This window comes from Trichogramma pretiosum, unplaced genomic scaffold (genome assembly GCF_000599845.2).
Source record: "Trichogramma pretiosum strain Unisexual culture from Peru unplaced genomic scaffold, Tpre_2.0 scaffold38, whole genome shotgun sequence".
Classification (NCBI taxonomy): domain Eukaryota; kingdom Metazoa; phylum Arthropoda; class Insecta; order Hymenoptera; family Trichogrammatidae; genus Trichogramma; species Trichogramma pretiosum.
Genome location: NW_019641677.1, coordinates 1572117 through 1589381, shown reverse-complemented (window position 1 = coordinate 1589381; position 17265 = coordinate 1572117). Strand labels below are relative to the sequence as shown.

The following is a 17265-nucleotide window of genomic DNA, read 5'->3' as shown; positions in this document are numbered from 1 at the left end:
CACAGCAAATATTCTTTCGATCGATACCGACGAAAATAGCGCCGTTGTACGCGAACTTTTCTCAATGTTAAAAACTCGCGGAATCGAACGGCAACGGTCAACACAGCGACGTGACTTTTTTTTTCACGAGCTCGATTGGCTTAATTGAGTATATAGCCGGGACGCCAAGTGGCCTCTCTCAGCGAGCCGATATACCGGAAAATGAGTTAAAGACGCCAGACCAGACTCGATGCGTGATGCAAGTTTTATATCGTGCAATATCCTAAAATTGACGTTAATCGGTAAAACGTTCTTTGAAACTTTCTTGGGTATCGTTCACGAAACGATCACGTGATTCTCATGCCTCAACGTGGATGTATGAAAAGGAAAAACGAGATTAGTTGGTAAAACATGGATTTATTACAATTTTTTTTTTTCTTTTTTATAAGGAAGATAAAGATTAATTTCGACGAATTATTAATGAGTTTTGTTTATTCTCGAGAATGTATAAAATAATTTGTATAAGTTGTATAAGTAAACATCATTAAAATTCATTGGAAAAGTACAAATCATTGTAAAAAATCACACTTCAAATCAGACAGCTGTCAATTTAAGTAATGATGCAAATATCTTGGGGTAAAGGAAATCTAAAATCATTTCCATTGACTATTTACATTACAACTTGCGACAGAGTGTCGTTATATTAAATTGCATAAAACAACCAGAAACAAGTGTGAAAATGAATTGTCTCATCGCAATGGCTGCTGCGATGAGATGTGCACAAGTAACCAATATCAATTCATTTCCACTATGCATTGGTAATATATATTTTTACATAACACTCAAGTCCAGTCATTAGGAGCTGTCAGTAATCGGACATGCTTTATACATATACAATCTTTTAACAATATAGTTAACTATCTTATAGTTGTATTATTATAAAAAGATAAAATACTTAATAGATTCCTCTTGTTAATATGTGCTGATGAAGAAACGATACACCAGAGTTACCATTATTCCAATGGCGAACGGGACCAGCCAGGACTTCCATGAACTGCAATAGGCAATTGTCACATGATGATGCAGCAGGTGCTAGTTTTTATTTTTATTATTTATTACTTTGCGACTGTATTCAAACTTTGTTTTCTATTTAATTTATGAAATCTTAGCGTTCAAAATGAAGAGTAGGTTTTTGACCAGAGATGAGCTTAGTATAGCGGTGCATGAATATTTGAACCTCAGATTAGCCCTTGAATTAAGTTTGACTACTTTTATGTTAATCACAAATTAGTTTGTTTGTATACACTTGCAAAGCAATTTTTTAAATATAAAGTACTTCAACCATTCACATTAAAACTTGAAATATTTTTCTTTATCATCATACAAATGACATGTATAACTATATACATTGAGATACTTACGATGGCTCATCTGGTACGCTGGGTTTTCTCGTCTCACGATCCTCCTACAGTAACAAAGTTCATTTATAAATAATGTATTTTAAAGCTACTAAAAATTATGGTAAAATAATACAAACAAGTGCAAGTTCTCCCAATTTAAGAGGCACCATCATTTCTCGAGCATCAGTGGAGTGACCAACATCTTCGAAGGTTTCAGTAGCATCCTTGCCTCCTTGCTCCAAGAGAACTTCCTCGCCTCCAGGATGCTGAGGACAAATTTAAAAAAAAAATAAGCACAGTTTAAATATGATCTTGAGGAACAACTGATCTCTTCAAAACTCAACAAGGGACTTTAACTCCAATCCCCAAACAACATTGAGAGATTCAAGTTTTTGAGGTTATACGCAGTCCTGTCCACCCGGACGAAATTGTAAAGCACTAAGTACCTGCTCGTAGAAGGACGTCACATCGTAAACGCCGTTGTTGACGATGATCCAGCAGGACTCGCGGGTATTGTGTTTTTCTATCTCGTTCTTTGCGAAATACTTGACATTGCTTTCTGCTGTAGCGGACGCCATTTCTTCAAATTGTATATCTGTTGCAAGGATGTCAGTTGTATGTACGCCGAAAAGTATAACACGTCTAACGCAAGGCCGTTAGAGAAGTTTAGAAATCGGATGATGCGCTGCACGCGTGTTACACACGAACACCTGCAGAGAGCACCAAAAATTGCCACCTCAGAGTGGTGGGCTCGACTCTCTCTCTCTTTTTTCTCTGCTCCTATCCTGTTTACCGGTAGGGTTGCGCAACTGAGATTATATACGCGTATATAGTACGGCGCGTTAATTGTATTCTGCTGATGATTCGAAAAGTATAAAATCGGGGAGACTTATATGAATTATTTTTCGTTCATTCAGGAATTCCTTTTCATGAATTTGAAAAATAATAATTAAATCGTTCAGCTAAAAGTTGTCACTACACGTGTACCGAACGAGATTTCAAATCTGACAGGTGCAGCAGTGTCATATCAATTTTGATTAATAAATATTTTTATTTCTGCATGAATTAGACAGTGAATAATGGTCATCAATTAAATATTTTTCATCCCTTTCTCCCTTTGTTCCCCAAAAAACATTTTGGTTGGACATCTGAACTGTTATAGTACAGTTCCAATAATGATAAAACTGATTAAAGTACTCTTTGAAGAAGGAGCCACTGAGTCGTACAAATCAGTATCTAACATGTTCACTGACACATGAACATTGTTCAGGCTCTTTCATTTACAACTATTACGATGCCAAAGAAACAATTAAAGTAAGAGCTCTCCAAAGTACAACATTATTTGTTTAAATTAACATAACTCAATGTAACTTTTGACTAACAAAATGTAAAGCATAACTACGCATGAGTGGGAGTGAAATTATAAAATTAGCTATAGGGACAAGAGAAATGACACATTAAAATTTTCAACAATTTTTCAAGTCTTTTATTGGCACGAATGGAGAACATTTTCCATCATAGGTTAAAAATATTTAAAATTCATTAATCTTCAACTAGCATTAAAAATATTGATGCATATACATTTCTTCAATGACATAATTAAATGCGCGATCAACTAACAAATTTAATTAAATATATTCGCTAAATAAATACTCTAATCTTACATGCATACGTCTTATAATCTTTTAAGATTCTTCCTTTGATCTAGAAAAATAGCGCACCTTAATACTATAATATATTTACTCGAACTTTTCTTTGCTTGGTATAGTTCATTTGTTTGACATTATTTTTAAGGAAGTGATCGAATTTTTAATTCATCTTCAAACTTTAATGGCTAAGTCGGTAATAGGTATTATTATTATATTATTACAGTTAAGAGTCATGATAGTTTATTTTAGTTTTTAATTGAATTGGCATTATTGGCAATTTTATAACATTGATACGATCACATTGTCTCACATTAATAAGTTTTACTTTGAACCAAGTTCATAGATTGATTATTCACTCGCACGAGCGCGTCGAATGATGCATGCGTCATCATAATTTTTTAAAAAATTTCATAAGACTCAACAATATACTTAATAAAGTACATTCTGTAGTACAAATTCTTGTATACAATGGTATTATTAAAAGTTAATTATACGTCAGCGGTATTTACCTGTAAATAGAATTTAAAAATTTCGCAATGATTAGTTAATCAAGAAATACTATCTTTGATTTGACGAATGACGTTTTTCACCGTTTCAAGTTGTCAATACTAAAACTAGACAAATCATTTATATTGCTTCTCTAAAAAAATATAAAGCGAATAAAATTTTGTTTCGACGAGCCTAAAATAAATCTATAAGCGCTCGGTACCGTTCATGTATAAATATAAACTTTAATATAAAAAATCTACGCCTCAATAATCGAAAAATAAAAATCGACGAGTTCGCTCTATCTGTCGTGTAAAAAAATTAATTTCGTTATAAATATAAACTTCAATATAAAAAATCTACGCCTCAATAATCGAATAATAAAAATCGACGATTTCGCTATCTGTCGTGTAAAAAAATTGATTTCGTTATTCGTACCTGACATCGTCGATTTTTGGATATTTCCATTTCTCATCGACCGTATAGGAGTCAAAGGATTATGCTCGGACTTGACGAAAGCGCAAACGATTAACACACATATATACACGACAGAAGCGTTAAACATTCCAACATTCACATTCGACCATCGAACTTTGACAAAACTATCTATTATCTTACGGACTAAACGCACAATTACAATCCACATAAACGCGATAAAATGAATAAAAAATATATATCGAAGGAAAGCATCGTGTGATTGCACTCACTAGATTGGAGGTATTACATTGTCACATTCTGTATACAATATAATAATCTAATATATAACACGTTTATATAATAGCTTTTTCTTTTTGTTTTCATTATTATTTTTTTTTTTCGTCAATTCGAAACTATCTACTCGGACGCCGAAACTCGCGAGTCTCGCAAGCGCTTTGATTTGTCACAATAAATATATAATATGTTTTTGTTTATGTATACAGTTAATATACGTCACGACTGCGGGCATTCATATGGCATTGTGTCACTCTTCTGCTCCACTATATATATATATTACTTAAAAATTAGCATATCTACTATTAACTACTCCTCCTCGACGTACTCCTTGGGGAAGAAGCCGACCTGATTGCCGATCTTGCCCTTCCACCAACCTTTGGCATCGCCCTCCTTGCTTAATACTACGACTCGGCGGCCCTTCTGCAGGCTGAGCTCGTTGCGCTCGCCGCCCTGAAAGTCGAACAGTGCTTTGGCCAGTATGCGCCTGTAGGGCCACTGCAGGCGCTGATCGAGCTTCTCGAAGTTCTCGGTGAGCGACACGCGCTCGTAGTACTCGACGAGCTCGACCACGCTCTTGAAGAAGCGCGACTCGCTCAGGAAGTACAGGTCGGCCCCGTCCACCTCGCGCTTGAAGATTCTTATGTGCTTCACCGTGCCGTCGGCTCTGCGTTAAAAGAAAACAAAACAAAACAATGTGAATTAAAAAAATAAGTAAAGCAGGAAGGAGAGAGAAGAACAAGAGGAAAAACTCACTTGAGACTGAGAGCGTAATTGGTCTCGTTCTTGAGCCTCGGCTGGGCCTGGGGTGGACGAGCGCGCACCATGTACGTACCGTCCTCGCGCGCCTCCAGCTTCTGCGTGGCAAGATCGCGGCCCATCTCGCCGACGTACCAGAGCTTTGCAGATAGCTCGCGCTCGAACGGCTGCGGCGGCGGCGGCGGCGGGGGTGGCGGAGGCGGCGGCACGGGCATGCACCTGCCCGAGTGCACGATGCACTGCTTGTGCACGGCCAGCCGGCAGGTCTCGCATCGGTAGCCCTGGAATATGCGGCCCTTGAGGAACTTGCCGCACCTCTCGCAGCTGCGCGCGCTGTCGAAGGTGGTCAGCCGAAACTTGTGATCGGTCTGGCGACAGGCCGCGGGCGACAGATTGTCCATGGCGTCCTGCAGCGCCTTCATCCAGATCTGCTTCTGCTCGTCGGTGCGCGCGTACAGCGTGTAGGCCTTGCAGCCCTGATTGTGCACGAGCAGCCACTGGTAGGACCAGCGCGAGTCGCGGCCGAGGGTCGTCTTGATGGCGTTGCGGCCCTGCTGCTGCTGGGCCTGCTGATGGTCCTCGACCCGGTACTCGTCCAGCTTGATCGTCTCGCGATAGCAGTACTGATCGCCGCGGCCGACCTTGCACACCAGCACCACCTGCTCGAACACGAAGGCGTAGCGGGCCTTGATGCGCTGATCCGAGTGCGCCTTGACCTTGAGCTCGCCGTCCTTCATCAGTCGGCCGTAGTCCCTCAGCTGTATGTCCTCGGCCCGATCCCAGTCCGTGATCGAGCACTGGATGTCCTTGATGATGTCCAGCGTGTCCGAGTCGCGCTTCACCTCGTTGATGTACTGCGCCACGTCGACCATGACGTCGCGCGCCTGCACCAGCCGCTTGCGGTCCTCGAGCCACTCGCGCGGCGTCTCCTCGACCAGCTTGTCGAGCAGCAGATGATACTTGAGCACCCTCTGCATCGGCACCGACAGTATGTCCCTCAGCTTGAATTTGTTGTTGTTGGCCTCCTGCTGGCATCTCTGCGTAAAAAACAAAGTAAAGCGTTTACAAAGGTTCATAATAAAGGATAATTGTATTGGGTCATATTATAAAAGAGTTGATAGTTCAAAAAATGAAATTGAAACAAAGTATTTACTCTTCAAGAGTAAATTTAAAAATGAATATCCGGAAAATTTTAGTACTCCAGGTCCCTCCCTTTCTAAAAGGGTTCAAAGTTGAATTTTCATTTTTCAAAATGTTTTCTGCTTTTTGGGCTGGATATGAAAAAATTGTTGAAACATGATTTTTGATGTAAAATTTGATAAAGTCTTCAGCAATTAAGTCAATATTGTAATTTGTTCATCGATTCATCAGCTTCTGATAAATTTTGATCATCAAAATCAGAGATAATTCTGCAGCTGTCGAAAGACCTAAAAACAAGTAAAATTAGAGAAAAACCATGTTTTTAGGTCATTCAACAGCTGAAAAATTCTCTAATTTTCAACCAATGACCAAAATTTATTCAATTGCTGGAGATGAACACATTTATTTTTTTACTTTTATACTAATTTCACTTTTAGTGAGGCAAAAGTTTATAAATCTAATTTTTGACAATAAATCTGTTTCAACAATTTTTTATATTCAGCCTAAGAAATCAAAATAAAATTTGAAAAATCAAATTCCAACTTTGAGACCCTATAGATCCGTGTGGGATGGACCTGGAGAGATGAAATTTTCAGGATTTTCACTTTTCAATGTACTCTAACTAACTATCAACTCTTTTATATGACCCACTGTATACTCACGATAACTTCCTGATTGAGCGCCTCGTTGTGCGAGCAGACGTCGTTCAGGGTGCTCTGGGCCGTGGTCAGATTCGCGCAGTAGTCGCCGTAGATGAGAAACTTTTCTCGCCAGTCGAGAAAGACCTGGCCGAGGGCGGCGCCGCCCTTGGCCTTGCGCAGCTGGCTGTGAAAGCCCGCGTGTATCTCCGCCAGATCCTTGATGCCGAAGAATATGCGCGCCGTGTCCTCGGGCTGGAAGCGACCCGACAGCGGCCTGGCGAAGTGCTTCAGCAGACTGTTCAGGACCTCGGAGTAGTTGCGCTCCGTCTCGACCAGTTCCTGGATGACGTAGTCGCGCTTCTCGCCGCCAGTTGCCGAGGTCGCTGCCGCTCCCTGATTATCATCGTCGTCGTCGTCCAGGTAACAAGGATTAACGTTCGTTATGAATCGACTGCGGGCACTCGTCTGCGTGCGTATTATAATTACGTGCGGGTGTTGTGTTTCATGCGATATCGGTGAACGTGCAGAATGTTTCGAAGATCGAGATCGATCGTTGTGTAAACAAAAAGATTTTAAAAAAAGTGTACAAAGCTCTACACGTGCAACAACATGTATCTATAGGTGAAGGGTATAGAGGTGTTCGAAAGATCCCCATCGATGGTGTGTGCGTGTGCACGCGCGTCGGGATAAAACGAACCTGCGAGATCGGTAACTGCGGCAATTGCAGACTACAGAGATCGTGATAGATCTGCTCGCTCCTCTGGTGGCTGTAGAAGTCGCCGTAGCCGTCCTCCTCCTCGACGGGCCCCGTGTTCACGTGATCGACGTCCCGATGAAACCTCCTGCCCATCGAGTGATGCTGCTGATGCTGATGCTGCTGTTGATGCAGATGCTGTTGATGCTGCTGCTGCTGCTGCTGTTGATGATGATGATGATTGTGGTTGTTGCTGCTGCGGCCGCGTTGACTGGCTCGACTGTCGAGGCTGCCGAATCGGCTATTGCTGCCGTTGGTGGTGGTGGTGCCGGTCGCTGTATCCAGGCCATCGGCTACGTCCTCGGCCTCGCGGCGACGATAGTGACGGACCCTCGCCTCGCTGACCCGTCTGCGATGTCGCGGCGCCCCACGCGGTGTTTTTTTCGTAGAGGATGGATGGATGGATGGAGAGCAAGCAACATCGAGATACGGAACCAAAAAAATGAAATCAACGACAAAAACTAAAATTTCATGCGTCTTTTCGTCACGTCGTCGTATTTCGAATGCGATACATCGTCTTCTAATTGAATTTTTCATTATGTATTTTCGCAGAAGAATCGTACGCTTGTGTCAGATCGCAAGAGAAGTAATAATTGTCTCCCCAGAAATATGCAACAGGAGTAGTAGTGTACACACATGCCATGCAAATGACGTCTATAGGACAACGACGACTCGCGTATTTGGTCATATAAAATTTATGTATACGCGCGAGTTTTATTGTGCAAAGATCGTCGGCGATGACGACGACGACGATGCAATCGTCGTCACTTGTGCAGTGTGTGCCACGATATACACAAGCGTATGCACGACCGACTATGTGGAACGATATGTCGCATTTATTATTGGACGGCGATGCATCGATTTATTTGAAAGTCTACTTTTCACGATTGCATAGTACGAGCTTAAAATTTTCTTTTTTTCTTTATTGTCAAGGAAAACTATCTATCTATAGGGCAGAGGCGCAACACAAAATCTCGCATCTCTATATGGACGTGAATCAATCAAATGGTGTATGACTTGTTGAAAAATGGCAGGCAAAATGTCTTTGTTTTATTTTTTTATCAAACCTCTACGAGTGCATTGCTTTGTATATAAATCCAAAAAATTGCAACAACGAGCAATAAAAAACAACAACAACAACATCAACAACGAATTAAGAACAAACAAGAGAACTTTGTATTTCTGTAGGATTTAAGTACCTCTTCCTGATGCGAAAAGCAGAGTAATTCGTGATAAACTTCTGTTTCGCCTACGTCTAATTTTGGCTTTATCGTAAAAGCCACCACAGGTGCTATCGTGCTATATCGGGAGGCAAAATTTTGATTATTGATTTTTGAACAGTTGTTTATGGGTTTTTAAATTTTGTTTCCTCGCCGAGGAAAATCTGTGATAGGCTCGAAAAAGAGATTTTTTTGCTCTTTGCGTAATCTAACTAATGTTTATTCAAATAAAATGAACTAAAATAATTAAGATGCTTTTTCCATGTCAGAAAAATTTTCTCATTGCGCTAAAATTAATTGCTTTACTTGCACTTTTGTTCATATACAGTTGTTACAAAAAAATTAATTAAATTTACAAAAAATAATAGTTTCATTAAGGTCTGGATACAATTAGAGTGTGCTATGAATGAATTTGTACATCAAGTTGAAGCCATTCGTTACCAAGTGGTATGCTCGGACAATTAGATAACAATTTAAAAATTTAATCCTAAATTTTCTGGAATTGTCTATATTTATTACTTTCATAGATCATTCAAATTCAACTTGTAGCATATTAAATAAATAGAAAGTTATAATTTTAGATTTCTGTAAATGTACGTCATAAGCTTTTAGTGTATTTTCAATTCTAACAATTATCAAACTTTTCCAATTATCAAACCCCTTTATTTTGTGCTCAAGTCAATTTGTAATGAGACACATAGAGGTCTAAAAATTCTAATAGAATTAAAAGTTATTTCTGACTCTAACAAACTTTTCATTAGATAATACAAAAGAAATATTTTTAAATAATGATTTTCTGAGCTCAAAAAATCATTGATTGTTTGAAAAATAGAATTTACAAATGATAGGGGTCACAGGCTACTGTTTGAAGAATATTTTTAGCCTTGAATTAAGGTACTCATGTGTCAAATACAATTAAAAATACAATTCACAAAGTTTTCTTACCCAACTCCAGCTGATTGTAAATCTTTATATATATCCTCTTGAGAATGGCCTCGTTTCACGTTAAAACCCCTGAAAGGAATTAAATTTAGTAAACCACACTTTTTCAGATAAACATTAATTTTTTTAAGCTTAGCACTCACTCAATATTTTTACTTTTGAACCTAGAAGAGTTGGACAGGGCTGATAGAGTGCATAAAACTTGATGAAAGTTGGACAGATCGTAGAGCATCGATGGCTCAAATAGATCAGACTCCGATAAACCAAAAACATTTTTACAAGCTGCTAAAAATGCATTGATATTTCTGAAGCATAAGAACTGTGCCAGCTGAGGTTTTTGACTGACGTCCTTGCTGTTTATGCAGCCTGGCTCAGCATTATTCAATAGATTGCACAAAAGAACTCCATCTCTGAGGATACGAGCCAAATCCACAACTGTCGCTGTAACGCAATTGGCTTTATGATCAGCTCGCAAAGCACCACATCTCACCAGCCAACTGGCGCATTCTTTCCAGCAATTCCCAATTAACTCCACTTCTTCGTCGACTCGAATCATTTTGCATTGATCGATCAATGACTTAACAGGCAAGATTAAGGCAATAATAACTGTGTTGATACACAAACAGACTTGAGCATTGTTTTTGTACTAACGAGTGGCAGATCTGAAAAGTATTAAAAAGACTCAATTAATTATTTGAGGTTTTAATTTACTAAGCTCATAAAGATAAAGCCACTAAACTAGTATTCACTCTGTCATGAAATAGTTCTGCTTTATAAACATTATTAATAACGAGTGGAACTACTCCCACCAATATTATTATCATTAATTCAAGTTTCGTTACATCAATTTTGTTTGTTAGTTAATTTACTCGCTCAATTTACACTTGGCATCTCTCTTTGTCTCAAATAACAAAAAGTACAAACAAGGTCTAAATCTGAGTATTCAAGCTCATCGCAGAGAGTAAGAACGAGAGAAAGAAAAACACTGTATCACACGAGAGACGCTTATCAACAAAGCTTTTCACGTACCAAACTCTCTCTCTCTCTCTCTATGATTAAAACACCAAGTGTCACTCTGTTTCCAGAAAAGAAGAAAAAAAAAATATCACACAAATCACAGAAACCGAGATAAAAATGATATTCGGCCTCACCATGACATCAGTCCAGCGTCGATATACATTGGCACACACTACGACATCGCGCTCGCGAGTTCTTGATCCTCTCTAGGCTGTGGCCTATTATGAGTTACATGTGTATACATACACACACTGGATGATCCCATGAGAGACGACGACGACGACGAAATCTCCACCTTCTTCTGCTGCTGCTGCTGCTCCTTTTATTCCTCTCTCTCTTCGTCTAGCTTTTCATTATCGCGGATGTGACTATACTGGCCGGATCATCATCGTCGTCGTCGCGATTTCGTCGTCGATACGTCTATTAACGCAGCACGAATTTCGACAAAAAGTCGCGGCTAGCAACGACATTATTGTATTATTTTTATCTGTGCCTCACTTGCTTGCTTGCAGCAGCAGAGCAGCACTTCACGCGCGCACACACACATGTATATATAGAGCGTACAACACATACTACGACACACTAGCAGCAGAGGGGCACGCACGTATATGTATATAAACACACGCAAGCACTCACATATAGCTGGAGAGCTGGAGAGCAGCGCGAGAGATAAACATCGGGGCCGCGCGCGCGCGATTATACATACATACTCATGTGTCGTATCTCGTGTACGTGTGTGCGTTTATGCGTATGTATGTACAGTATTGTAAGATTCTCGGCCCAATAGCCGAGAATCCGAGGATTACTCAATGCTTTTGTATGTTTAAGCACTGCGGCTCGGAGTCGTCGGCTCGCGTACATACATAGGATACGTCTGCCAGACACTGTGCGCAGCGCCGAACGCCGCAGTAGCGTGTTATAAGCTCGCGATCAATCTGCTGCTGCTGCAGCTGGCAGCATCCCATAGATATCGGAGCAGTAGAGCAAACAGGATGCGCGTGTGTATTGTCTCTCGCTCCGTCGCTCGTCGCCTCTCTTATACATATGCATATGGCCGATTCTCTGTGAAATCGAATGGCCAAAAAATTTTTTTTTCTGCAAATATGAAAAACTTGCTGTTCCCGATATCACAAATGTCCCCAAATTTTATTGGAATTTTTGGGGCCATCTATCACTCTTTTTCAGAGGCTCGAAGTTGGCCATTTTAGGGTTTTTTTGGAATTCATGAAAAATCACAAATATTCAAATAATTCCTGGATCAGGGTAGAATGATTCAAAAGTAAAAGTGCCCAGCAACTTTTTTGTTGGAAATTGTCCAAATTTTCAGAAAAAAAATATGCCAAAGTGATTGGAACAATCTAGGTAAATCTAAAGCAAAAAAACTGCCAAGTGGACATAAATGATGAAATCTAATCGAGTTCGAACCGGACTTTCATTTCCTAAACTATGTAAAAAGCTTCCCAAAGATATCAACTACTGCCTGATAAAGTTTTGTAATGGGCCTTAAAGTTTAACTCAATGTAGACAACAATGTGTGGCGAAAAACATGCAAAAAAAGGCTGAAAATGGCTGTTTTTGGTGATTTTAGGCATTTTGGGCCTATTTTTGACCTTTTTTGCATGTTTTTCGCCACACATTGTTGTTTACATTGCGTTAAACTTTAAGGCCCATTACAAAACTTTATCAGGCAGTAGTTGACATCTTTGGGAAGCTTTTTACATAGTTTAGGAAATGAAAGTCCGGTTCGAACTCGATTAGATTTCATCATTTATGTCCACTTGGCAGTTTTTTTGCTTTACACTTACCTAGATTGTTCCAATCACTTTGGCATATTTTTTTTCTGAAAATTTGGACAATTTCCAACAAAAAAGTTGCTGGGCACTTTTACTTTTGAATCATTCTACTTTATTCCAGGAATTATTTTAATATTTGTGATTTTTCATGAATTTTAAAAAAACCCTAAAATGGCCAACTTCGGGCCTCTGAAAAAGAGTGATAGATGGTCCCAAAAATTCTAATAAAATTTGGGGACATTTCTGACATCGGAAACAGCAAGTTTTTCATATTTGCAGAAAAAAAAATTTTTTGGCCATTCGATTTCACAGAGAATCGGCCATATGTATGAGTGCACTAGCTTATATGTGTGTGCACAAACCGCTGCACACTGTGCCTGGAGAGAGAGAGAGACCAGCATCAGTTCGCGCGAGTGCGAATCGCTTAAAAACGGTGCGCGTGTGCAAGATCTATATGCATGGCGAGATGCAAAACGTTAAAATTTGATGCTGCATCAATAGTAAAGATTGTAAGACTTTTCACCAAAGGCACGAGACGGTGGAAGCTCGATTCGATGGTCGATGCAATTATGACGGAACGCAGGTTTAAATTGCGCGTTATTTCTGTTGCATCCTGATTATTTGCCAGCAACTTTTTATAACGAGAGGGATTTTGGACTAAAAAAACATATTTGTAAAAGTTCAAGACAGTTCATAATATATCTAATTCGATCGAAGAACCGGAAGTTTCGGACACGGCTTCTGATCTTTGAGTTTGTTGATTCAAGCTGTTGCGGCGATCTTCCACTAGATGTCGACTCGCAGAGATGACTGTTCCCGCAATAGTATTCTGTGATGTAGGCAATAAAAATCTTCATTACATCACATTCATTAATCGTTGGCGCCCTATTATATCAGACTCTATCATACCGGCTCCGGACCCATTTTTGTTTATCAATTATTAGGATGATGGTCTCTTGTTTGATCCTCTCTTCCGAAGTCACGAGGCGATATTTTTTTCCCTGCTCAAGGAAGAAGTCTTATTACACACCTACTTGAAAAAATAAAACGAAATAGCAGCAATTTTTTTGAATTAAAAACTACCAGATTCAGCTAATATATACGAATAGCTTACCGTCGAAATACTTCCTAGAAAATTGATCCTTAGTCTTTAATTAGTATTTCAATTTGGCATAAAAATTGACGATCGAAAACGTCGCAAGTTCAGCAGTGCCAAAAAATGTTCTACATTTATTCTTTTTAATTCATTTACTGCACACACAAAAATGAACTTTCCGAAATTCACGCAGAAAAAAATACTAAAAAAGTGCATTTTTTTAGTGAAATCATATTCCTCCGTCAAAACTAACTACGGCACTCGATGTTACAAAAAAAATCATGCAAGAATACGTCTTGTTAATATAGTTTTTACCATCACAGCACAGTAAGCAATCTATAATCTTAATTGGCAATGCTGTTCAATTTTTAAAGGATTATATGATGATGGTGGCTTTCAATATTAAAAAAAAATTTCTAAATGAACTGGTCTAGTGTACAGTTTATAATATAATCTTCGCTTTCTTTATTTTTTTATTTTAAATATGGAAAAGTGGAAAAATCGGAAAAGAAAGATGTGAGCGTGCACAGGACACTTGAAGTCGGGCTAGTAATACGTAATAACGCATCATCCTCTCTATACAAAGTTTTCACAACAATTATTTAAAAGAATTAAATTAAAAGTTCGTTTTATTATTTCTTTTAAGTTTATTTACAACAAATTAGACGTATCATAACATAACACAGAAAACAATGCCTTTCATACAGAACAATATTCCGAAGCATATGATTACAAAAATATGTACATCTTTTATAGATATTATTCTAAATTCGCTTGTTCTGTTTGCTCGCATAGACGAAGTAAATCCTCGTCGCTCATGTTTTCGGCAATTTTTAGGCAGACAAGATAAGGAAGATCCAATTGGCAATGGTCGGTCGTAAAAAGATCAGCTGCGAATAATTCAAAATGTCGCCTTATCAAAATGTTTCCAACGTGTCTTTTTACTATGAGATTCATAGGACAATGCTCCAGGCCTTCGGGTATATGTAAATGCCAATCCTTCATATTTTTCAAAATGGAGTAACCCTCGCTGTAGTTCATTTTGCAAAGTTGATAAAGCGAAACATCGTCGTTCAGCTTAACTTCATTTAGCATCGTAGTTTGCTTCTTACAATTCCTCATTCGTTCGATGGTTTCCCAGTCAATGTCCTCCTGGAATACTCTCCATTTCAAATCTTCTTTTCGAACGCGCAAATAATCTACAGCTTCTCGCTTATAATAAAAGCCATATTTTTCATGCATATAAATATGAAAAACAATTGCGCGATGTGTCTTGTATTTATTTTCATCTTCTTCGTCGAAGAAGGGAATTATATGTTCGGTATCATTTCCTCGTACTTTTATCCAACATTTGAGCATCAATAATCTAGTTGTGAAGTTTAGTCGGTAGCCAGCTGACTGCAACAAGTGTATCACCTCGATAATGTTCAAAGTCAGAGGGTAATTTTTCAATTCGATCGATTCGAAATTCCGACTAAACATTCTTTCCTCGTTCAAACTGTCCAGACTCGCCCCGTGCTTCAAGAGTGACTCAACGAGCTGAAAATCGAAACGAGAAACGGCCGACTGCAACGGAGTATCTCCGTGCTCGTTGCGTGCCTCGATGTTCGCTTTTTTCTTGACGAGCATCTCAACGATCGCCTCCACCGGTTTTCTGTAATCGCAGAAAGTGCAATGAGAGCAGCAATCGCACAGGCACATCCACGCGAGGGCGTGAAGTGGTGTCGATCGCTCACGATCCAGCTGATTCGGATTGGCCCCGTTCTCCAGTAGCAGCTGTACGACATCCTTTTGTCTGTATTGGGCGGCGATGTGCAAGGGTGAACATTTCCACGAGTCGAAATTTACGTCGATACCTTCGCTTATGAATCGGCGAACTGTGTATACGTCGCCGGCCATGCAGGCGCCGTGAAAATACGAGTAGCCTTGTTCGTCTATATGATTTTTCTCTGAATCATTTACGAAAAGTCGTATGAGTTTCATAGACCCTCCTTTAACCTTGAAATTTCTCTCTTTGGAAACGTCTAGTTCGGCTAAATAATGGAGCGCTGAGTATCCATTTTCAAGAATGAGCTCGTGAATATTTACATTGTTCGCCCGAAGCAGTTGTATGATTATTAAGGAGTGATGTTTGAACGCAAATTTTAAGAAGTAAAAAATATCTTCGCGACTGGGAAATATGTTTTTATCCATCAATACCTTTGATAGAACCTCGGCTCTAAAATTTCTCGACTTCATAAAGTGGCAAAATAGTTGGCGCCTAGCGTCTTTTCTAACACTGCCAAGTTTGTATTGTACATGACGCAGTTGCAATTGAAATGTGCAATCTTCTTCCGATTCCATATCGGTGAAAAGATTTCGATTGTTTCAACAAATTAACTCGACACTAAACACATGGACGACGCGCTACATTAATACTTATGAGAAAGAGAAGGAGAAAGTGATGTTAGCTGACGCGCCGAGATATATTGACTGATGTAAAGCGCCATGTGCTCGAGTATATATTTTTTGAGTGTTAGAAAGTTCATTTACCTATGGCGAAGCGACGTCATGCGAGGTGCTCGCTACATTGGCCTATAAGACACGTAGCGCCTAATAGTGACAAGAAAAAAGGGGAGTATTTTTGAAAAGTCTCTAGATCGATTTTAAAGTGCACGATCGAGGGCCTGCTTTGATCATTGCGCGAGTAGCTAATTTCAGCTCAACATTGGTCGTGAGCTTTTTGACGCCTTTTGTTTGTATCCCATGAAGAAGTGATTTGCCATAGAAAAAACGAAGTTCGAAAGATCAGTGCCAGTATTTAAGAGAAAATCGACAGTATTCGGTAAGAGATTTGACACAGCAACTTGCAGAGGTGTCTGGCTCCACTTGTCCCGGGCATCGATCTGCACCACCTGCTTGACTTCATCGGCGAGCTCGAAGAATCGCTCCATCTCGTCGGTGTCGTCGCTGTCTCTCTGGCTTATTTTACGTCAATGCGTGGAAATTGAATTAGCGTCAAGACAATTATTTATGAATGTCATTGCGATTTTTTTATTTGCGATACAAACTGATTGCGAAGCTTCATAACTGATGTGTCAATACTCAGGTGTAGGTTCTAAATATACCTGCTTATATATGTGGCTTGTAATACTAATCTACAGAATAAAGGGTAAAAAAAAAGTTTTATGGTGCTGTCTAACATGATTTTATGTGTTCTTCTCTAAAACCCACAATGCTTTGTTTGCTCTTTCGAAGCTTCCAATGATAAAAAAAAAATAGCCAAAATTAAGAAAATATTTTTTTTCATCGCATAAATGGCCACCCACCACGAAAACTCGTTGTCAACGCATCGATCGCACCCGAGCTTGCACTGATTTCATTGTTCATTCGATATTATATCGTGTAACATCTGTACGTCGAGAGATAAGTGTCCCGCATGGGATGTATGTTAATAAATACGCGTGCGGGTGTGTGTGTGTGTGTGTGCGTGTGTGTGTACACATTGTATTCGTCGAGTGAGCGGTGCGCAGCCAAAGAGGAAAAACTATCGTGCCGACGATGGCCGATCGCGACTGTTTTATCGGTCGCGTTTTCTCGTTTGCGTGTATACAAACAAAGGCTTTGTGTCAACGACAGCAGACGACAACGCGCGCTGTCGCTTTTTATTTCGGAGCGTTGACTTCGCGCGTTGTGTTT

The 17265-nt window shown here is 39.5% G+C and overlaps 2 protein-coding genes across 3 annotated transcripts; both read right to left on the bottom strand.

Annotated features, from left to right (window-relative positions):
- Positions 1-453: 453 nt before the first annotated feature.
- LOC106659212 (cytochrome b5-like) lies at positions 454-2175 on the bottom strand. The gene is made up of 4 exons (XM_014381632.2): positions 1826-2175; positions 1517-1645; positions 1401-1444; positions 454-1033 (listed from the first exon to the last, which is right to left on the bottom strand). The coding sequence occupies exons 1-4, from the start codon at positions 1955-1957 to the stop codon at positions 952-954; spliced, it is 387 nt and encodes a 128-aa protein (XP_014237118.1). The 5' UTR covers positions 1958-2175; the 3' UTR covers positions 454-951.
- A 1694-nt stretch (positions 2176-3869) lies between these two features.
- LOC106659211 (protein vav) lies at positions 3870-11260 on the bottom strand. 2 transcript variants are annotated; one of them, XM_014381631.2, is made up of 7 exons: positions 10833-11260; positions 9825-10343; positions 9685-9753; positions 8719-8818; positions 6787-7158; positions 4982-6021; positions 3870-4892 (listed from the first exon to the last, which is right to left on the bottom strand). In XM_014381631.2, the coding sequence occupies exons 2-7, from the start codon at positions 10235-10237 to the stop codon at positions 4535-4537; spliced, it is 2352 nt and encodes a 783-aa protein (XP_014237117.1). In that variant the 5' UTR covers positions 10238-10343; positions 10833-11260; the 3' UTR covers positions 3870-4534. The 2 variants fall into 2 exon arrangements, with proteins under 2 accessions (XP_014237117.1, XP_014237115.1); XM_014381629.2 differs by lacking the exon at positions 8719-8818 and adding an exon at positions 7463-7868.
- Between the last annotated feature and the right edge of the window lie 6005 nt (positions 11261-17265).